The sequence below is a fragment of the Rhineura floridana genome, chromosome 4 (assembly GCF_030035675.1).
Source record: "Rhineura floridana isolate rRhiFlo1 chromosome 4, rRhiFlo1.hap2, whole genome shotgun sequence".
NCBI classification, from domain to species: Eukaryota; Metazoa; Chordata; class Lepidosauria; order Squamata; family Rhineuridae; genus Rhineura; species Rhineura floridana.
This window is the reverse complement of record NC_084483.1, coordinates 172,617,304-172,640,814: the sequence shown is the minus strand read 5'-3', so window position 1 is coordinate 172,640,814 and position 23,511 is coordinate 172,617,304. Positions and strand designations below refer to the sequence as shown.

General features: G+C 41.4%; 1 protein-coding gene across 1 annotated transcript in view; it reads right to left on the bottom strand.

Moving 5' to 3' along the window:
• Positions 1–2,967: 2,967 nt before the first annotated feature.
• The window catches only part of LOC133384497 (spermatogenesis-associated protein 7 homolog), a 102,068-nt gene continuing 81,524 nt past the window's right edge, over positions 2,968–23,511 (bottom strand). The window contains exons 7-11 of the mRNA XM_061626443.1: positions 23,370–23,430; positions 21,681–21,727; positions 20,153–20,230; positions 19,471–19,528; positions 2,968–4,312 (exon numbers count right to left, since the gene is read on the bottom strand). Of these exons, the coding sequence (XP_061482427.1) occupies positions 4,184–4,312; positions 19,471–19,528; positions 20,153–20,230; positions 21,681–21,727; positions 23,370–23,430 (373 nt within the window). The 3' untranslated portion in view covers positions 2,968–4,183. The remainder of the gene's footprint in view (positions 4,313–19,470; positions 19,529–20,152; positions 20,231–21,680; positions 21,728–23,369; positions 23,431–23,511) is intronic.

Sequence of the window (23,511 nt, the reverse complement as noted above, 5' to 3'; positions counted from 1 at the left end):
AATCCCCTCCTCTTCTCTTCCATTAGTGAGTGCTTACATTGGATCAAAAGCCCGTCCATGAGCACAAGGGAATTAATTGCTCTACCTGTAATAAATAGGAAAGAAATGAAAGCCTTTCTAGGAGAACCTTCCTTTTAGCTCCCAGTTTTTAAATTAGTTGCATAAAAATGCAACGTGACTTGAACATTTCCACACTCTCTTGGTGATGCTTGACACCAAATTGTTAGTGCAAATTAGTATACAGTTCAGCCATGGTTTCCAGAAATATTTGTTCCATCATAATTTGCACAAAGCATCTCTCTACCTAACGAAATCCCCCCAGTGAGCACCAGAGATCACAAGCTTTACATATTTGCCAGATGGATGATCTTCCAAAATCAACCGGGACTGCTGGGGGCAGCAGATAACAGTAGGTAACAAACTTTAAATGTGCATCTAAATGGGAAAGGTACAGGAAATACACATTATGCATTTCTCTCCAAGGGTTTAGAGGGATAGACCATCCTTTTTATGCGGATTCTAAATATGTTAATCACTGGATCATAAATATAAAATAAGAGAAGCACAGTTCAACATAGCAGAGAGGAGAACTTAATAAGAAATATTAAATAGTTTGTCTGAACAGATCTTGGGCCTTGAGGCCAGTGGCTCATTAAGTCAGGAAATGCAGAAAGAATTAGGGTAAATCTTCTGACTCTTGCTGTAAACATTTAAGCATTTTTGCTTCTTCTTAGCCTTCAGTATCTAGAGCAAAATATGTGCGTCTTCTGTGTCTTTGTGTGAATGTGCATAGAGAGTGTGTGTGGCAATAGCTTTGTTCTGATGTTGCAGTATTAATCAGTATAAACACATCTACAAAAATCTTGCATGAATTAAATCTTGTCCTCTCTCTCTCGCTCACCCACACACACACAGCTGAAAGTCCAAACATTCAAGTCAACTAATTTGATTTTTCAGTTGCTTTTAGTAGTGAGTGCAGTTAGAGGAAAATTGATATGGTTTCTTTGGAAGAGGGCTAAAAAGCAAGATGCGAGACTTCTAGTACAATCTCATATCTGTCTACTTAAAAGTAAGCGAACATAGGATTGCAGCATTATAGTACAATATTATACATGTCTACTCATAATTTAGTCCCATTAAGTTCCCATCGAGTGGACTTTGCTCGCAGTTAAGTGGATGCCTCAGTATTGGCATCATCTGAATTATCCACTCACACCTGCTGCAGAAGTGAGGCCCAAACTGATTGAAAGGAAGCAAGTAGGGTTACCATCATTTTGTCATTTCAAAAAGAGTACATTTGGCTTCGATAAGTGAAAAGTAAGAGTATGCTGTTGCACCATCTCAAAAAGAGTACATGTACTCTTAAAAGAGTACGGTTGGTAACCCTAGAAGCAAGGAGAGTGCAGTTAATCATGCAGAGATGGAATGTAGAAAGCTGCCTTAAAGAATGTCAGACCATTGGTACATTGTGTTTGATGGTATCTACAAGAGTAGTGGGGAACAATTTTAGGCCTGAGGGCCACATGCCCATCAGGGCAACCCATTTGGGGGCCATATGCCAGTGAGCAGGGCCAGAAGAAATGAATGCAAATGTAAAGTGTCAACAAGCCTTTTAAGCAGATACTTTATCCCAGTCTGCATCTCTACTGGAATTGTTTTTTAAGATATTTTTAAAGATATTTTGTTTTAAGAAGATGTTTGTGTGTGTTTTATCACTTGCTGTTTGCTGCCTTGGGCTCCCTTTGGGAGGAAGGGCAGGATACAAATTTAAAAATAAATAAATAAATAAAACATTAGCTTCTACACACACACACCCCTCTATCCTCCATCCACAAAAGCAAGAGACATTATCAGAGTTTAAGGACTCATTCCAGCCAGGCAAAAACACACAGGGTGCGAAGCATGGCCAGTGAGGGAATGAGGCCTAGGGAGAGCTCTGAGGGCCGGACGGAGAGGCCTGGAGAGCCACATTTGGCCCCTAGGTCTGAGGTTCCCCACCCCTGGTCTACAATAACTGACAGCAGCTGAACATTGGCTGCCTTCACACTGCACTTTATTCTGTTATTCTGATGATTTCTTACCTGGTAATTTGCGCATTATATTTGATCTTTCACACGACGCACAAGCTAGCTCCAGAATTCTAGTGGAATGTAGTGGAAGTTTAGCGCAAATTTCCGTGATAAATGATACCAGAAATAATCCGTTAGCAAGGCTGGGAACCCGGAAGATCGCAGGAGTTTTTCGCTAGCTGCAGCCGCTCACGTGACAGGCATCCCAGCATGCACTTTAGTTGTGTGGGCTTTTTTTTTTGCCTGATGAATGTTGTACTGGTATTCCAGCGTTGGTGCAGATAGAAGCAGCATTTCCCACTCATACCCCACTCTTGATACAACTAAAACAATTTAAAAAGTCAGAACCTAAAAGGAGAGGGCTTGCACAGCAATGGGATCTTAGACCTCCTACACAGTGAGGAACAGTGTGCATGGGTGAGGGATGAAAACAAGCCATGTGAAAGACAGTTGTGCAAAATGCCAGTATATCAGCTGAAAAAGCTGCTGTTCCTTAACGCAACAGGTACTGCAGTGTGAAAGGGATTTTAGAAATTGGGACAGAAGCGCTACCTTTTTAATCCATTAAACTAACACAATCAACCCCATGTGCGAAAGCAGCCATTGTCTCAGATATGTTTCCCCCCCCCATTCCTACCTAAAGGTGTTGGGAATTGAACTGTGGACCTTCAGCATGCAAACCTCTAAGCCCTTCCCAGAGCAGAGGGCTGCCTCCTCACAGAGGCCTCTAATCAGGATTTTCCCCAGCAATTGAAATTGGAGGGGATATATGTGTTCTCAGGAATGTGAGAGCTGAGGGGATGAGATGCTTTGCCCTTGGCAAATGTAGACTTTGGACTGTGTAGTGCCATAGTACAAAAGAGAGAGACGAAAAATGTTTAAGAATCGTGACCATTTCGTTAAATTTAATTTGAGGTTTAACTGAAGTTATCTGCCATGTTTATATCCTTCTTGTAACTTTGAACAATTCTGGTAATAAAATTTTAAAATGCAGCAAGCTCATTTTCAGCTGGTTCTTGTGCCTTCAGTTCTGATCCTTCAGTTGATGTTCTTATTAGTTCATTCACATGATCATGCAGACCCAACTTCTTACAGAACACAAAATTATACTCAGTGATGAACAAGAAAGATGTATTTTTGTTTGGAAGTAACTAGTAATGAATTTCTACCTTAAGCATCCCAGGAAACATTAGCACCAAGGTTGAATCAAAATGGTTTTTACTTTCATCTAGAAAATAGCGACGCCTTATGTGTCAAGTTCATCTTTGGTAGTAGGGGGTTCAGGGGTAGTGGTATAGGGAATTATCTATCTCTAATTATTTAATTAATCAATTTGTCATGAGTCATGATGACATATTAGCAGCTGTTCATGGCACCCTATTTGGGAATTACTGACCTACTATCATTCTCCTTTTAAGATCCTCCAGATCTTGTTAAATGACAACTTCCTTTATCCCTCACCAATGGCCATACTGGCTGAGGTCAATGGGAATTGGAGGGCCCTAGGTAAGCCACCTTTGTTTTAAAGCAAAACATTTAAGCACTGCCCTTTGAAAAAAATATTTGGATTTATGCATATATTTGTATAATGTTGTATAAAGTGGAGCCTGCAACAACATGTTGCAGTGTGGCATGCTCCTTTTCAGGGTGCCAGTCAACCACCTAGCCATATTCTTTTCCAGGATACTCCATTCCATTCCCCACAGTGTTCCCATGTTTTCTCTCCCCAACAGACACTCGGCTTATTGTGGCCACTGACCATGCTTGGATCTCATGGATGGTTGGGGGGGGGGTCCCTCTGTTACGGCTTTCTAGGATTTCCCCTAGCCTACTGATAACTCATTAGTGGACTATGCTGTTTTGACTACATAAGGTTCAACAGTCTGAGAATGAGTTCACTCTTGGTATGTAGGATATAAAAATATGTCTACTTGGAGAAATCTAGGATTCAACAGTGAGCCTCTTCAGGTAGTAAATTAATTCAAGTTAATTAAGTTTCATTACGGTTTACAGTACTACTCTGAATTGCTCTCTGCATGGTAAATTTTCTTCTTCGCTTGTTAGAAAGTCTGTTACGCTTATTTGAGTCCTATGCTTCAGGAGATGATTGTGTCTTAAAAGAGGGCTGCGTTGAGATGGCTACTCCTGTGCTTCCAGCAAGTGTAATTGACAGAAGAGTCTGACAGATTAGTGCAGTTGTTCAAATCATCCTTCAGGGCTTCAAAAATTCTTTGCATTTTTACCTAATTAAAAAGAGAGAAAATGAGGATGAAAGAGAAAGCTTGTCAGGACTGTAAAAATGTTGCTATATATAAATACTGGAGTTACATTCCAGTAAGTGAACAGTGGTTCCCAAACTTTGTTCCCATGGACCACTTGAAAATTGCAGAGGGTTTGGTCAGACCACTTAATTATTTTTCTGCCTGTTGTAGCAATTGTAATGTGCTCTGCTAGATACTGTATGAGTTTTACAGACACATGGCAAAAGACCTGAATAAAGCTCACGGACCACCAATGGCCCATGGAGCACAATTTGGGAACCCTAAGTCTAGGCCATGAAGGATGTCTCCTGCAATTTCAAAGAGCGTTCAGTTGTCAAACAGTGTTTCCAGATACTTGGGAATGGGTACACCAAGACCTATATGCATCTTATGCTTCATCCAGGTCTGGCTCCCTGCCTCTAGGAACATGCCTAACATTGCTGTTGGTCTCTTGCTCCCATCCACCTGTTCTGGGCCACCTGATAATGCTGTATGATAAAAGGGAAAGCACCAGGTACGTAAATTGCACAGTATGCTTGGAGTCCACTTCACCTTTTCCTAGCAGTACTTTTCAAACTTTCTCCCTGTGCAGTACTCTTTTATCATCACCTTGTGTGTTCCAGAGTGTTGCATTTGGGAAGGGCCACAGCTCAATGGGCAGAGCATCTGTGTTGCATGTAGAAGGTCTTAAGTTCAGTCCCCATCATATTCAGGTTGGGCTGCAAATGTTCCCTGTCTGAAACCATAAAAAGCTGCTGCCTGTCAGTCTAGACAATATTCAGCTGGATGGACCAATGGCCTGACTTGGTATAAGGCAGCATTGTATATTCCTATCTAGTTGCTGCTAAATAATAAGGGGTTCCAAGGATTTGGAAGCTGCCACATGAATAAATTTAAAGTGGCAATCATGCATCAAGTAGTTGCGAAGGCCCTCCTCAAACCTGGAGCCAGTCCTTGGTTGTACACTGCAGGACACATTCAAAGGTGTTGGGAAAGCTGTCTTCCAAAGAAGCATGTCACCGTCTCAGCCAAGAACAGCACAGTTTGAAAACAGGTGTTTAGACAAAGCTGCAGCCTGCCAAAAGACACCTGAAGCTGCCTTATACTAAATCATGCCATTGTTTCATCCAGCCCAACATTGCATCTCTGACTGGCACTGGTCCTCCAAAATCTGTCTGTTCCAGCAAGACTACCTGAGATCATTTCAACTGGAGATGCCAGGGATTGAATCTAGGCCCTTTCAGTAGCGTAGTGGCAAACTCAGAAGTGCAGGGTCCCTTCATGATAGTCACAGCCATACCCCCTCCCCTCTTTTTTTGCTGCTGGGTTGGGAATGAGATCCTTGTTAATGCCTTCTGCTACAACAACAGACGTCCCTAGGAGCGAATCAGCATGAAAGGGGAGTGTGTTAGCCACTGAAAAGAGTCTTCTCAGTTACTGACTCAACTCCTTTCACTCTGATGGGCTCCAATCAGCAGGAAAAGCAAGGAATTATGTAAGAAAGCCCTTTTCAGTGGCTACCACACTTCCCTTTCATGCTGATTGACTTGTAGGATGCTGGAGACATAGATAGGGACCTTGCTTCCAAAAAATAAAACGGTCTAAGACACACACCCCTGAGACCCTGGATGACTACACCCCTGGGCCTTTCTGTATACAAAGTATGGGCTGTGATACTCAGCCTTTATTATTTATTTATTTATTAGATTTATATCCCACCTTTCCTCCCATTAGAAGTCCAGGGCTGCAAACAACAGCACTAATCACATTCTAAAACATCATAAAAACAGACTTTAAAATATATTACACAACAAAACATCCTTACAAACATATTAAAACAAAACATCTTTAAGAACATCTTTTTAAAAAAAAGCTTTAAAAAAAAGCTTTAAAAACATCTTAAAAAGCAATTCCAACATAGACTGGGATAAAGTCTCTACTTAAAAGAATTGTTGAAAGAGGAAGGTCTTTAGTAGGCACCGAAAAGATAACAGAGATGGCACCTGTCTAATATTTAAAGGGAGGAATTCCAAAGGGTAGATGCCACTACACTAAAGGTCCACTATGTTGTGTGGCACAGACCTCCTGATAAGGTGTTATCTGCAGGAGGCCCTCCCCTAGAGAGCACAGTGATTGACTGGGTATATAAGGGATAAGACGGTCTTTCAGGTATCCTAGTCCCAAGCTGTATAGGGCTTTGTACACCAAAACCAGAACCTTGAACTTAGCCCAATAGTTAATAGGTAGCCAGTGCAATTCTTTCAGCAGTGGGGTGACATGTTGGTGATACCCTGTCCCTCAAGGGTAGCCTGGTCCAGAAACGGCTGCAGCTGTCTTATCAGATAAAGCTGGTAAAAGGCACTCCTAGCCACTGAGGTCACCTGGGCCTCTAGCAATAAAGATGGATCCAGGAGCACCCCCAGACTACGGACCTGCTCTTTCAGAGGGAGTACAACCCCATCCAAAGCAGGCAACTGACCAATTATCTAAACTCAGGAACCACTAACCCACAGCGCCTCCATTTCGCTAGGATTCAGACTCAGTTTATTGGCCCTCATCCAGCCCACCACTGAGTACAGACAGCGGTCTAGGGCTTGCACGGCCTCTCCCAATTCAGATGTTAGAGAGAAACAGAGCTGGGTGTCATCAGTGTACTGCTGACACCTTGCCCCAAATCTCCTGATGACCACTCCCAAGGGCTTCATATAGATGTTAAACAGCATGGGGAACAAGATAGTACCCTGCAGCACCCCACAGCACAACTGCCAGGGGGCCAAAAGATAATCACCCAATGCTATTATCTGAAAACAACCCTGGAGATAGGATCAGAACCACTGTAAAACAGTGCTTCCAATACCCATCTCACCAAGTCGGCTCAGAAGGATACCACGGTCAATGGTATCAAAAGCCACTGAGAGATCAAGTAAGAATAACAGGTTCTCACTCCCCCTGTCTTTCTCCCGATAAAGGTCATCCATCAGGGTGACCAACTCCATTTCCTGGAGTTCCTTGGAGGAAAGGTGGGGTATAAATGTAATAATAAATAAAATGTGAACAATTGGATAGCATCCAACTAAATATTAGCACATCCCTGCCCCACTCCATCCCCAGATCTGCTCTGGAGAGTTGGCTGAACCTCCAGATTAGATTTAGGGGGTTCATGGGGGAAGGAGAGAGGGAGAACCTTCCACTGCACAAGGAGGAATCCTTGCGCTAACAGAATGTTCATTTTAGCGCTGCACTGAATACAACCCATTGTTTCTATGACATTAATAAATTTCAGGCGTCCAAAAGCACATAATGAAAACACTTGCAAATGAGGAAGCAGCCCCAATTGTGACAAAAGATGGATTTCTTGTTTTTTTTATTTCTTCCTCATAAATTTTTTTTAAGGGCATCTGCTAAACTTTAGATTGCTGTGTAGTGCTCTTCAGATTAAATTCAAGAGCCAAGGCTGAGAGACCAAAGGCAAGGAAGGACAGGTATTTGCATTTTGGTTCTTGAATAACACATTAAGTTAGATATTAAACAACAAAAATGAATCTCTAAGATGTGGAGGGGGGGCAGTGGGGAGTGTGAACTTGCTTGGAGTCATCGTGGCATCATGATGTAGTCTACTTTTTCCCAGCTATAATTCTTGGGGCTGTTAGTACTTAAACCTGGCTGTTCACAAATTTCTGATGTCTTCCAACTAGAGTGTTTCTTTTTAAGAGAAGAAAGTGAAAGCTTCATCAGGAAACTGAGGTTCCTGGCACAGTGGCTGGCACTCAGGGCCAGCTCCAAAGGGTGGCCACGTGGGGTCCTATCTGAGGGCCTCTGGGGCTAGAGGGCCCCCTCTGCTCTTCTTCCACGATTCGCAGCGGGATCACTGCCATGGATTGCAGGGCAGAAGCTTCGGAGCCCCTGCCATTCCCTTGCTCAACCTACCTTTCTCGGCTGTGTTGTGTGGCTGTGTGCACAGCACGCGCAGCACACACAATGCTGCCCTTAACCAAGATGGTGGCCGAGGTTTCCCTAAGGGGCTGAAGCCTCTGCCACCATCGTGGCTGATGGCAAGATGTTTTTAAAGCATTTTTTAAAAAGATGCTTTTAAAGATGTTTTGTTTTAATATATTTTTAAGGATGTTTTGTTGTAATATATTTTAAAGTCTGTTTTTATGATGTTTTAGTGCTTTTGTTTGCCACCCTGGGCTCCTGCTGGGAGGAAGGGCGAGATATAAATCAAATAAATAAATAAATAAACTCAAAGTGGCGTACAAACATGATTCTCCCCCTCCCGATTTTATTCTTAGAACAACCCTGGAAGGTAGGTTAGGCTGAGAGGCAGTGACTGGCCCAAGGTCACCCAGCAAGCTTTATGGCCAAGCAGAGATTTGAACCCTTGTCACTCAGGTCCCAGTCTGACACTCGAACCACTAAACCACACCGGCTGTGAGAAAACAATTTCCTGTGTGGAAACCGTTTGTGATTATTGTCATATGTGAAGGAATTAGGCTGCAGTCCTACACCCACTTTCCTGGAAGTAACTCACAAAGCTGAAATTTCTCAGGGTTTTTGAACAATAGTTATGAGATATTTTTTCCTGAGATGTTTTTTCTGTCTCACTTCCCTAAAAAGAAAACTTGCAGAACTTTCTCTGAATATTCTCCACCATTGTTTTGTGCCAGCAGCTATTCCCTGCCCTCTCCATCCTGGAATGACACCAGCTCTAATACATTATGAAGGATGCAAAATGATGGATAGGCTGCTGACACAGCTGCTGTCGCTCCGGCTTGCGGCAGCAAAAACAAAGAGAAAAAAAACTTTGGGGGGAAGAAAGATGTCGTGCTACAACATTCCTTTGAGGCCCTTCTCCATGCGCCCTGTCCAAGGGAGGTGCAGAGGATGGCAGCATGAGAACGGGCCTTTTCAGTGGTGGCTCCTGCTTCCCCAGGGAAGCATACCTGGTGCCATCATTGTCTGCTTTTAGGCAAAAACATGTGGATTTACCCAGGCCTTTTGTCCTTAATCGGGAGGGTAACTAGTTATGTCTGTGTGCTCTTTACATGCCCATCCTTTAATGGGGATGGTAGGGTTTGTTCTTTTCATGTATATTTTTGGATGATCTTGTTTTGTTGCTGTTTCTACATTTGGTTTTAATGGTATTTCTGTTTTCATCCTGTCAGTTGCTTTCAAACACATTGGTGTAAAGATCAACATATAAATATGCTAAACAATAATAAATAAATAAATAAATAAAGTTGGCTTTTGCTGGACATTTTCTTTTAAAGTCAGATGTTATATATTTGAATCTTAAGTTCTCTGGCTAATGCCTTTCTGGATGTAGGAAACAGAGAGCTAGATCATCCCCAACCGGTAGTTGTCCAGTCTCTTTTTGAGGACCTTGCAGCCACACCATGTATTTAAAGCCCATGGCTTTCCCCCAAAGAATCCTGGAAACTGTAGTTTATCCATCACAGCTACAAATTCCCAGCACCCTTAACAAGCTACATTGCTCAGGATCCTTTGGAGAAAGCCATGTGCTTTTCAGAGCATGGTGTGGATGTGACCTCAGGGACAGAAGTTATAGTATCTTTTAGGTAACTTAACCTATTACATATTTTAAAAAGTTGTTTGCAATGCATTTGGATACCTCTTAAGATTATTGTAACCAAATTTTGCATGATGGTTGCTAAGATCAAGCAGCAGGTTTTTATCTATGTTAGATAACAACTGGGTGCCATTTTGAATAAAGATGGCAACTGAACCTTTCACATCTGTACTGATTTTAACCACTGAGTTCAAAACTCCACTGGTTTTTTGTTGTTGTTTCATAGAATGTTGAGCAATGCCAGGCACAAGGCTGCTATTTAAGGTAGTTTAGGTTATGGGTTTACTAAAGAAAGCTATAAAGATTATCCAAGGCCTTAAGTTACTTTCCACTTCTGTCGCTACACAGAAGTCATAGGGTATGTAGAACTGGCAATCTGGGAACTTTTTGTCTACTTGTAGGTTTGGATGATTGGCTGTATCTTCTTCCAGATATGGTACTTGTATAATCATGTTTTTATGTAACTATATATCTTCAGAGAGCAGTGTGCACAGGCTACTCTTATTAGGAGCACAAGTCACCTGCATTCTGAAACCCTGGGGAGGAAGGGACAGATTCCTCTATGGGAAGTGCAGACAGGGTTCCTACATATTTCATATGCCATTAAGCACCATTTAGCTCCTCATGAAGGACCAACAGGACAGGGGAAAGGAGAAAGGGGGTTCTCTAAGGATATGGATCATCCTTTTTAATACACATACCCATGGTTGAGATCAAATCCATCACTCTTTTGCAGAGAAGAGAGAGAGAAGAACTAGGAGCGGTCTTCTTACGTTCTTATGTGTTTGTTGCCTATTGTGATTTTCATACCTGCTTTTCACTATAGGGCAGGTTACAACAATGCAAAAATACAATCTTAAAATCAGTTAAAGCAATTAAAGATCTATTTACAAAGCAGAGGTGTCATGAGGCACCAAAATAGCCTTGTTCTGAGAATTAAACTGCACTGATGTTCAATGCATTACATTTCCGACCGTCACAATTATGCATAATAATTCTGGACTGTTCATTGGCCTAGTTTCACACTTCACTAAATTTTACTTTACTGCTTCCTGTCCAGAGAAACAAAGGATGCTGTATTATGCCTGTGTGAGTAGTAAAATATTTGCAGTGTTCAACAGATACTCATTATACAAAGCTGACAGTCTCAGCTGTAACTGTCGACTATCGACTAAGAAACTAAGCTGTGTCCAGCTGAGCTAATCCCTTAAGTGTGTGTGTAGGCATGTGTGTAAAAAACAATAAAATTATATTAATGCATGATGATCGAAAAGAGCTAGATCTTTGTCACTGGCACTGCAGAAATATTACTCTCAGTCCCATTTAAGCTATTTTTATATGCTTAAACTGTCTGATGGGGGGGGGATGGGTTTATTTTGAGATTTAAATGGACGCTTTGCTCTGGTACCTGAGGAAACCCCAGGGTCATTTAATAGAGGTTGCTCTGAGTACTTCTTCACAATTCACATAATTAATCTGTGGGTGCCTAGGATGTTCTGATGGCTACTAATACAATTGTTTGTTGTTTGTTTGTTAAATTTATATTTAAATGTATAGCATATATAAATGATTAGATAAAACACATGGAAGAGAAGTGCAGAAGTGGCTACAAAGTCTAATACCCTAATACCAACAGTACATTAGTTGGAAAGAAACCAGTTGGATTATTGGTGTCTCTTCTTATGCTTTTTCACTTTGTTTGTGGCAACATGGCACATTTGGAAATAGTGTGGCAGTTTGGAATAGGTGAAAGTCTCCTTGCCCTGTCCTGCCACACCCAGAATGCCCCTTTTTTGGGACTTATACAAGTGTAAGTTACACTGACTTAAGTTCCATTGGATGAGCTCCAGCTGAGCCAGCGAAGCCCCGCCTCTGTTTGGTTGAGGGAGTTATGACAGCATAGCCCCAGCTGAGCCAGGATGAGGGAGTTACACCAGCTTAGCCCTGGCTGATCCCTGTCTCAGCCATGGCAGACTAAGATCCACCTATTCCAAACTTGCTCATCCTGGCGGATCTTGGGTTTGGATTGCACTGTAATACCCTCGCTACTCCTAGGTTAAAAACAAATTCAATCTATAAAATTAAAATCTCAAAAAGAAAACACAATTTAAATAACAGCAGTAAAAAGGTGATGATAGAATTTGAAGGTACCTCAAAGGCCAACTAGTCCAACCCTTAGCCAGTGTGGAAAATCTATTACTGGGATTCTTTTATAATAAAAAGTGTGTAATAAATTTTATAAACAAATAGGCCTTGAGAGGTGGCAATCCATCCACTGCTTAAAAACCTCTAAGCATCCACATTTTGAAGCAGTCTGTTCCATGTCTGAAACTCCTATCATGAGTCTTCCTAAAGTTTAATCTAAATCTTTTTTTCTTGTAATTTGAACCCATTGGTCTGGATCCTACCCTGTGGAGCAAGAGAAAACAAATTTGCTCTATCATTGAGCAAACCTTCAAATATTTGAAGACAGCTATCATATTACTTCATCTCTTCTCCAGAGTAATCCTACCAACTCCTTATCTTTCCTCATAGTATTTGGTCTCCAGGCCACCTTTGTCAGTCTCCTTTGGATTTCAGTTTCAGTTTGTTGATATCCCTCTTAACTGTGGTGCTTAAAAATGGGCACAATCCCTCAGATGCAGTCTGGCCCAGGGGTGTAGTTTGGGGTCTGAGGGGATCTTAGATCACCTCCTTTTTGGGGAGCAGGGTCCCTATGTCCAGCATCTTATGAGCCAATCAGCATGAAAGAGGAGTGGACCCTGAGAATTCTTTCTTTCTTTCTTATCCCACCCTTCCTCCTAGTAGGAGCCCATGCTTCTTTGTCCTTTTCTGCTGATTGAAGGCAGGGTGAAAGATGACTCAGTCACTGAGAAGAATCTTTTCAGTAGCTAACACTCTCCCTTTTCATGTTTATTGGCTCCTAGGGACATCTGTTGTTGTAAGAAGGCATTAACAAGGATCTCATTCTCAACCCAGCAGCAAAAAAGGGGTGTGTGGCTGTTACTATTGTGAAGGGACCCTGCACTTCTGAATTAGCCACTGCACTACTGGTTTGGCCAAAGCAGAATACTACTCATACATCTCATGATCTGGACATTACACTTCTGTTGATGCAAATTAGAATTGCAGTAGCCTTTGTAGCCACTGCACTGAATTGCTAACTCAGGGTTAGCTTGTAGTTTACTGAAACCCCTAGATCCTCATCACATGTACAGCTGCCAAGCCAGGTGTCACCAATCCTGTTTTTGTGCATCCAGTTCTTCCTACTGAGTGCAGAACTTTAGCGCTGTTGAAATTCATTTTGTTAGTTTTGGCCCTGTTCTCCAACCTGTCAAAATCATCTTGACTCCTGTTTCTGTCTTTTAGGTTCAATCCTGTGGTCCCTGAGAGGGCATCTACAGGATAAAATTGGATCTATCCTTCTGATTTCAGAGCCTCCCTCCCCAGCACTGTTGGGTCCCCCAATGCCCTGGCCAAACTGACATCAAACTCCAAACTAAAAAGGTATGCCTGGAGCGTTCTGAGGAATGGGGAAGCAGCTTCAATCAAAATAATCCAAAGCTGTTTTATTTCCTTGACGTGCCCCCAAACTGGGGAGATGTTTAGTCACACTCCTGAGCACGACTGAATGTCTCCTTTTCCTCCTGTTGTTTCTAAGCCTGGCACGGCATTTGAAAAGGTGGTAAAACCCCACTTTAGGATTGCACTTTTAAGGTATTAGCCACATCACTCAGATGTCATCTGCAGATTGGCTGAGCACTCTCTCGGCTCCTTCATCCAGAAAACTGGGCACAGGATAAACTCTGCAACACCCCACTTCACCCTCCATAAGTACAATTTAAGAATGCCTGAATGGGGCTTTTATCTGTCTATTTATGGAACTTACATACCATTTTTCAACTTTAGTTCATAAGGTGATGCATGTAAGTTTTTTTTTTATTAAACAGTTCAGCAGGAAAATAAGTTAATGAATAAAAGCATGAAAGAATTAGAACATGCTTATTCTGGAGGGAAAGATAACCTGTAGATGAAGAGAAAGATAACCTGATAATCTTTGGAAGAGGATTCCAGGATTCTGGGGCCATAACTAAGAAGGCCCTGCTTTTCATGGAAACTAGCCTAGCCTGTATATAAGTTGAAACCTGAAGCTAAAGTTAGATTTTTGGAGAGGTTTATATGGGCAAAGGTATGCCCTGAAATAATCAAGACCCAGATGAGTTGTTGCTGAAAAGGTTTTCATCTGTTAGTCCAACATGAATGGCGGAGGCATCACTTCAACAGGAGATTCCATGTCTCTGTCGTCCCTTGTTTTTCTGGGAGTGGAACAGTGAGCTATGAAATCAGACCATAGAAGCTGTTAAGCATCTGCTATACCTCTTCTTCAGTTATGTCTAATTTCTATGAACTTTGAGGAGAGGAAAGTTTTTTGAGATGATGTCTGTTTAAAACCATTACACAAATGGCAGCAATATGAAGCAACCCTCTCATTTATCTCTACAGCTTTCTCAGAAAGAATCAGAAAGATGCTTTGTAGAAACAAACAAAGATTGCAGCTCTTGCGCTTATCATCCATTGCACAAAATAGGACACACAGATACGTCTTGGTGGCTAATTTTAAAAATGAAGAAAAGGGCATTTTCTGCCTTGCTGGATTCTTAGCCTTACTTACCTGGGTAGACTCATTAAAGTGTTTGGAAATATTTGTCACTGACCCATTATGGCCTCTCGGGTTGAAACTAGTTCAAGTCATAGATTCTATGGCTGCAGGACACAAATGTTCATTAATGGCTTATTACTCCACTCTGCTTAAAGTTGACAATGAGGACATTGAACTTGTCAAGGATTATCAATACCTCGGCACAGTCATTAACCAAAATGGAGACAACAGTCAAGAAATCAGAAGAAGGCTAGGACTGGGAGGGCAACTATGAGAGAACTAGAAAAGATCCTCAAATGCAAAGATGTATCACTGAACACTAAAGTCAGGATCATTCAGGCCATGGTATTCCCGATCTCTATGTATGGATGTGAAAGTTGGGCAGTGAAAAAGCAGATAAGAGAAAAATCAACTCATTTGAAATGTGGGGTTGGAGGAGAGCTTTGCACATACCATGGACTGCAAAAAAGACTAATAATTGGGTGTTAGAACAAATTAAACCAGAACTGTCACTAGAAGCTAAAATGATGAAACTGTGGTTATCATACTTTGGACACATCATGAGAAGACATGATTCACTAGAAAAGACAATAATGCTGGGAAAAACAGAAGGGAGTAGAAAAAGAGGAAGGCCAAACAAGAGATGGATTGATTCCATAAAGGAAGCCACAGACCTGAATTTACAAGATCTGAACAGGGTGGTTCATGACAGATGCTCTTGGAGGTCACTGATTCATAAGGTCGTCATAAGTCGAAGTCGACTTGAAGGCACATAACAACAACAAACAACTCCACTCTGCAAGTAACTTTATGAAGACAACAAAAAGTAGACCGTAATATATTCTCATTGTCCAAGCAGAGCAACCAAAGCTGTAATCTTAAACTTACTGGGCCTTGCTAGGCCTCACCCGCTGCTGTATGGCCTGCCCATTCCCTGTCTTTGCTGCCCCGCCCCTGACCTAACACTGCATGATGTCATGACTGTGTTATGACATAATGGCTTATATTTTTATTATATAAGATGTAATAGATACAGTTACACACATACAAACACAAGGTGTTATATGATGTATTGTTATGGGTTTGGGGCTGATTTCTATGAGTCCCCTTCCATCAATTGATTTGAAACCCTGCACCTGGAGGTAGTCTCTGCAGTGGAGAAATCTGCTCCACTGATCAGATAAGTCGCCTTTGTTAATCTAACAGAGTGGCCAGGTGGGCTAATGGGTCTGTCAAGTGCCCATTAGCTGGAGAATGGGCCAGGGAGATCCTATTGTTATTGAAACTCTCCTGGCTTCAGGGAACTGGAGACATGCAGAGAGGCCTGCTCCCTGCACGATGGGGTCAGGATGTCTCCTATAAGCCTGATGGAAAAGCAAGATCTATTGGACTGCTGATGTTTTGAACCCCTCCATCTTAAGCTCAGGTTGGAATGTGTGTAAATAAACCATATTTCATAAAGATATCACAGCCTCTGCTGATCTTCTTTCCAAGGAAACCAAACCCTGGGCAAGCGCAGGTACCGCTGGAGATCTCTCACTGCTCGGAGACTGGGATGGCGCACAACAGTATATACATAGGAACACAGGAAGCTCCCTTATACAGAGTCAGAACATTGGTCCATTTTGTTCAGTATCATTTTCTGGACTGGTAGCAGCTCTCCAGAGTTTTGGGCAGGGGCCTCTCCTTACCCTACCTGGAGATGCCAGGGATTGAGCCTGGGATCCTTTGTGTACAAAGCACATGTTCTGCCACTGAGCTATGGCCCTTCCCCTAACAAACATGCAACTTAGAAAGAAGGAAAGAAGAGACAGAGAAAAAATATTTCACTATATATCATCAAAGGATTGCATACATATTTTATCTGAACATCAAAACGTTCAGATAATGTGATCATATTAAAATCTTTTCATGTCTTGCAGAATTTGACTTTATAAGGCATGAATTCAGAACTGCCAGCCAGGGTATAGTAGAAATCCATTCATTTTAATAAACCATTTTGCAAAGCGCCATTATCTTTTTTCTTTTTCTTTTTAAGCAACCTTAAATTCTGCTGTGATTGTGCTTTAACCAATTTTGTACAACCTACTGACTGTTATTCACACTAATGTCTGAACGCTACTGTTACCAAAACTACCCATTCTATCACGGTTGTTACACTTAGAATGACACAAAGCCACTCTACAATCCAATTACTTTGTAATTATCTAGATTACCTCTTAATCGTCCTTTATAATGAACATGGTTATCTCCCACATAACCTCTTGTTTCCCAGAACACTGTCAAAGAACGCTAGCTTTTAACAAGATGAGGCTGCTCAGCAGTTTTAGTATAGCTAGCGTGCTTGAGGGTCATTTCCTAGGTTACTTCCCCCCCGCAAATTGATATGGCAATATGGAGTAGTGGTGCCAAGAGGCAGCAAATCTGGCCACTTTGAAATGGGGAAGTGATTGGTTTGCCGGGGGCGGGGGAAGAAAATATACAAGATGGTTCAGAGGGATTTACCTTACGTATGTATGATGCAGATTTACCTTATGTACGTATGATGGCAAGCAATGGTGACTTCCCCTTTTCCCATTCCTTATCTGTTCGGGCAGGAAACAATACAGCTAGCTGACCAGCCACCAGCAAGAGCTTTGCTGGCAGGCAGCTACTGGTGGGCAACCAGTGGCCATTATTTCCCACCCCCAGAAAAATGCTCTATGTAGATCATTGTAGTGGTAACCTACATATGGCATTTTTCTAGGGTATGGATCAGTTCCCCATCAGCAGAGCTTTTGTTCTGGCTGGCTGGCCAGCTAACCTCCATGACTTTCTCCCACACAGATCAAGGAAGGGTGGCGGAACTGGAAGGAAGCCACCGCTCACCATATTGCATACATACCTAAGGCAAAGATCCAATTTCCCCTCCTCCCAGAAATTGGCAAAATGCCCTTTCCCAGCTCTCCTCCCCTATGAATTAGGTTTGTTGAATCGGGGAGGGAATTTCTCATCAGCCCTAGTAAGATCCTTGCGGACTTTCCATAAGTGTCTGGTAGGCCACTGTGAGAAGAGAATGCTAGACTAAATAGGGCTTTGGTCTGAATCCAGCAGCGCTGTCCTGATGTTCTTGCTTGTTGTTCTCCAGAAACGGAGAAGGGAGATGTTACTCAGTCCTATCGATCTTAAATAATGAATGTACACAAAATCAAATTATCCCAGGTAAGCAATAAGTTCAAGGTAACATCTCCAAATGTTTGTTTGGAAGTGTGTGTGTGTGTGTGTGTGTGTGTGTGTGTGTGTGTGTGTGTGTGTGTGTGTGTGTGTGTGTGTGTGTGTGTGTGTGTGTGTGGAGGGGGGAAGACAGGATATGTTTACTGGTGAACCACCTTGCCTCACCCTGTGCAGGTATGCTATAGTTACACCTGTGTCAGAAGGGTTGCTCCATGGGTCTGCCCTACCACACCAGGGTGTTGCTCGGAAGTTCCTGTGGTGCTCCCCCACTGCTGCTGCTGCACTGTGGACAAAACAAGCCGGAGTTGGGCTTCTCATGTCATCCATATCCAGACTCATGGTATGTTTCTTTCCAAATAAATGTCACCACTTGTGGTTTGTTTGGGGAAGCAAACCTTGAGCCCTGGTTTGGGCAACACAGCAAGCTGTACTCTTGCTCGCTTTGTCTGCAGTGCAGCGGCAGCAGGAGTAACGAAGGAGCACCATGGAAATGTTTGAGCCCTGAGCAGTAGCAAATTACTTGTTAACATTAAACTATAGTTTGCTTAAAATGATGATGTGCGATCCGGATCAGTGAGTCCTTAAATGAGAATTGTGTCATGAAGAACAATGCTATGAAGATTTCCTTGTGGATCATAACCCCCCCCATCTCCACCTTCCACCCCAGCATTTTGTATTTTAATCAGAAGATGCAGCCGTGTTTATGCTGCCCTGTATTTGTCTGGTTCTGCTCAACACGCACTTTGCACCATCAGAACAGGGTTCAAGCAAGGCGTTTTGAAGCTGGGAGGACTTCAAAGTCTGAGACAAGGGTTTGTAGTTTAGCTCATGTATCAATTGATCTGTTTCTGAAAATGGAGGATTACAAATCCTCTCTGGCTTTATTTATTGGTCCAAATGGCACAAACAGCAGAAATGCACAGAGGCAGACATGCTTTACAGTAAGGGCCTGCCTTCGTCTAAATGAAGACTAGGGATGGAAAGGTCTGTCCATTTTGATTCTCTCCATTTCTCACTTTTCAAATCTTAAATTCAGTTCTCGACACTTCTGCAGCAATTTGCAAATTCATGAAAATACTCCAGCATTTTAGTGTGAATTTCTCCTAATTCTCCTACATCTGTATGCAGTTTTGACTTATGTACATATTTTTGCAAGCATTTTATCCTAATATAATGCATTTGTGTATGTTACTTCAATATTTTCATTTTGTGGACACTTTAACCTAATATATATATATATATTTCAATCTTGCTTGGTTGGAGAACTTCATTGCAAAATTCGGATAAGTGCAAATCTTGAAAGGATGGCTGTGTTTCAGTTCTCAAATTGTTTCAGAAAGTGCGGATTTGATAAATTCGGCTTTAAATGCGAACGGAATCAAATTTCTCCCCCATCCCTAATCAGGACTCAGGCTCATATTTACTTCATCAAATGATAAGTTGCACTATGGGAAGGAGGGGGGGGAATACATTTTTTCCTGCTTTACATATAATCCACACTGTAGCTGTTACTTCATTCAGCAGGCATCTAATTTTGTTTTCTTTTTTAATTAAAAAGTGTAGCAGCCCAAATTGTATAAATTATTGTTCTATTTACCCAGATGTTGGGCTATTGTACTGCTGATAACAGCATGTTTAATTATATATACGTATGTATGTGTGTGTGTATTTGCTCACCTCATCAAGGTCACGCCTTCTCTTTCCAGAGTACATCTGAAATGCATCCCCCAATACCCTTAGAAAGAGAAGGGAAAAAAGTACATCAGCGGAGATATGACAGAGAGCCAAAATACAGCAATGAAAACAGCAACAAGGAAAATAGATGCTGGCCTAGTTTTCAAAGCAGTAAAGAGAGAAAGGATACTAGACGCAGGCCAGTTGCTTGCGTTTCTTCTGTAGTTGAGTGTTTTAAAACAATAACTTAAAGAGAAGAGTTTAAAATGAATTTCTCCTTGCTTTTGTATCATTCTTCTCACGCTGTTGTCCCAGTGTCTGTACTTGTGGTGGAATGGACTGTTTCAAACATGTGATGGTGTTCACGGACCAAACATTTGTAATCGTTTGGCATACACTCTTAACATCAGTATGCAAACCCGGTCTTAAGAAAAGTAGTGCAACTGAGGAATGCATATTTTGCATGTGTAACCAGATCTAATTTATTTATCTAAAAAAAGGCATTCTATCAGGGGAGGGAAACCTGTGGCCCTCTAGGTGTTACTGAAATACAACTCCCATCATCCCTGACCATTAGCCATGTTTGGCTGGGGCTGATGGGAGCTGTAGTCCAGCAACATCCATAGGTTCACAAGTTAGCCACCCCTGAATTAAGTAATGATTAGAAGAAAGTTTGATTACTCACTCTTTGCAGTAACAGCTTCTAATCAAAATGTCCCTTGTGAGTTCCTGAAGAAAGCGAAGGTACTTCAACTCTTCTTCTCTGTATCAACACGAAGCAGCACACCAGGATAAGTAAATTATGTTTTCCCAGTTTGCTAAAACTGACAAACAACTTGCAGTGAATTAGATTAAAGGCAGCGTTATGGATACCATTTTACCAATTCTAAGCACTTTAGAGACCAATTGATTTTAATGGCAGAATTAAGTATTCATTTCCTACTCTTCTAATCAATGTGGCTTAAATATTAGGAGTGTATACTGATCACAAGATTTGGTTCAGATCCTGATTTGGTTCTTCAGAAAACAGCCTACCTCAGTCAGCTGCGGGTACTTCATAGGTTGCCTGATTCGGCTCAGAGCCTATTCATGTCTGCTTCATTCTCCCTTTTGCAGTTAGGAAACCAAAAACTACTAGATATTTTTCCTTTTGACAGAAGTAAAAGAAATTTCTAGGCTTACTCGCTCTTTGAGAATTGATAAAGCTGGCCAAATTCCAGATAAATAGGTCCAGAGGCTTTTGTGCCTGGCGCCTTTAATATATATATATATTTTTTTTTAAGAAAAAGGAAACAATGATAGCTTTTTTATTTTTGAGCATACTTGGGTGAAATTCTGCAGGCATGGATCCTGCCAAAATTCTGAAGGATAGCTGCACTGGTTTTCCCACAAGGACACCTGTTACAGTTTTGAGGTCCGTTCTCCCTTCCCCACTGCCCTACCCTGGTGTTATGGTCAGTTTAGAGAAGATACTTCCATAGCATTTAAAAAAAAATGTTTGAATAGCTGAGGCACCATGAAGGACTTCAGGGGTCCCTGCTTCAACTCATACCACCTTGTGGCAATCCCATTTTGCCTTGGGATTCAGGATTCATCTGAATCCAATACATACCTCTATTAAATATGCTTAATTTGAACATATCAAATAGGACAATTGGTACACTGAGTCCACTGTGGCCTTCTTCAAGGTCTCAAATAGTTTCCTTTTCCAGACTTAATTACACTAAAATGCCTTAGTTGCAGAGACAGAATGTGAGACCAGCTCTAGCCTATGTGCTGTTCCTGAGCTAAAGGCATCCAACTCTGATTACACTGTGACCTATGAACCAATCACATGCTGAACAGTGAAACTCATGTCCTAACTTCAGAATGTGTGTGTGTGAACAATGGAAGTTAGAGAATCTGAAATACATTCTACCTGTTTTTCTTGGGCATCTCTAGTACTGATCACTGACATGACAAAAGCTACAAGGGTAAAGAGAGGATTTGTGCTCCTTGTGGGCCTCCCACAAGCATCGAGTTGGCTACTGTGGAAAACAGGATGCTGGACTATATTGGCCTTTGGCCTGACCTGGCAGGGCTCTTCTGATGTTCTCATAACTGAGTTGTCTTCACATTCCAGGTTGTGTGAATCTTTTATAAGCATCAGAATTTTAGTATTCCATTACATAGAGAATATCTTTTTGAAAAAAGGAAATGTGCAAGGTACTTACTTTGCATAAAGCAGTGATTGTAGAGAAGCTGAGCTCAATGTGTTTTTCTATAATTGTTAAACATGGAGAAATGAAAATAAGCAATTGCTTCATATTCATTCTTCTATTGCTTCCTCTTCTTGTATATTATACATAGATTCACAATAGTTAGCTTCCTACAGGATACATTATGGGAACCAAAAATGAACTAGCCATTGTTTCCTTTCCAAAGCAGAACCCTGTTCTAACAGGCAAGGTCATAAGGGACACAGTGTGTATGCATGCACAGAGAGGAGGTCGCAGTCATCCATATAAGAAAGTTACTTGAGGATTGACCCTGAACTCCGTCAACGGCAGGACCAGTTCCTACAGTACAAGCAACATCATCCTTGTATTTATTTATTGTGTGAATATGGTCTACAGACTACATACACTGCATATCATATATGATTTGGGCTTAGTACATTTTTAAATAAAATAGGACAAACATGCAAGTATGACCTTCAGGGTCTAAAATCTGTAGATCCCTGATCAAATTTCATAACGGATTTGTAACAGGTCTGATTCACAAAAGGGAAGAGTATGAAATGATGTCATTCGTGCTGATGGAAAGCTCTTTGATCCAACAGAGACTTCCAGTAATAGAAGAGAGAGGGAGGGGATTTTTGCCAGTTCTCTCTCCTCTGCAGTCCCCTGATCTCCTCCAGTTCTACTCTAGAAGGCTGGGGGACCCTTCAGAACTTCATGGGAGGTGATGTTAAGGGCTGCAGGAGGGAAGATGAATCAGCAAAACTTGCCTGTTCTGCTGGATCAAAGAGCCTTCTGTCAGTGTGAGGGACACAATTGGATACAACCCTAATTGCTCTCTTTTGTTGGTTGCTGATCTCTTATGAAAAATGAGCAATCCAGGGGTGAGAACAGGCAAGATTAGTCTCTCATTACTACCCTATTATGCATTGTTTGGCTGATGCTTTACCAAAGAGGCAGAACTATTATTTTTGAGCCTGATTTCAAAAGATTCAAAACAGGGCTGGAAAATATTGGTTGCAAAAGGACTGGGCGATCACACCATTTTTACACTGAGTTTTGTTTTTTGAAGCATGGGAAGGCACATCTGATGATAAATATCAGACTGGTGTACTTTTGTGATACATTCTCTGATACAGTTCTTATTTTCTATTTTTAATTTCCATTAATCAGTAATATCCAAAAAGAAAAGTGAAAGGAGGCACTCTAAATTCAGGCATAGTCCTTTGTTATTTTTTTTTAAAGTGCAAGATATTGCAAACTGAAAGAATATTGTGTTCCCCAAGATTTCTGACTACATTAGTTTAACTGAACACATTATATGTGCTTTTTCATTCTCTTTTTTTGCACTGAGAATTCTGGGTTGGGTAATTCAGCAATTATTTTCATATGCTTTTAAACAGTGTTTATGTTTTAAGGATAGTTCTGTTACTTTAGATCACAAAGGGCCACTATTATTATCCACTTTGAATACTAAATTTCCCAAATTGTACAGTTTTCTATTGCTTTCATACAGTTGACTGTACTAAACAACATTAATCAGTGAGGATTATTCAGTTGTGCCTGATGCAATTCTATCGTGTTAGCAATCGCTTTTCTCTAAAATCACATTACGCTCAGATACAGAATTACTTATATTATTGCCCACGTAATTTCATTCAACCCCAAACAGGGTAGAACAACCTTGACTGGATGCCACACAGAGTAATCTGCATAAGAACTTAGACATTTATCTTCCAAAGACCTGAAAGATGAAAAAGGAAATGTTGAATAACACTGACAGCTTGCCACCCATTTTAGCCAACCACATGCAAACTAAGCTGGA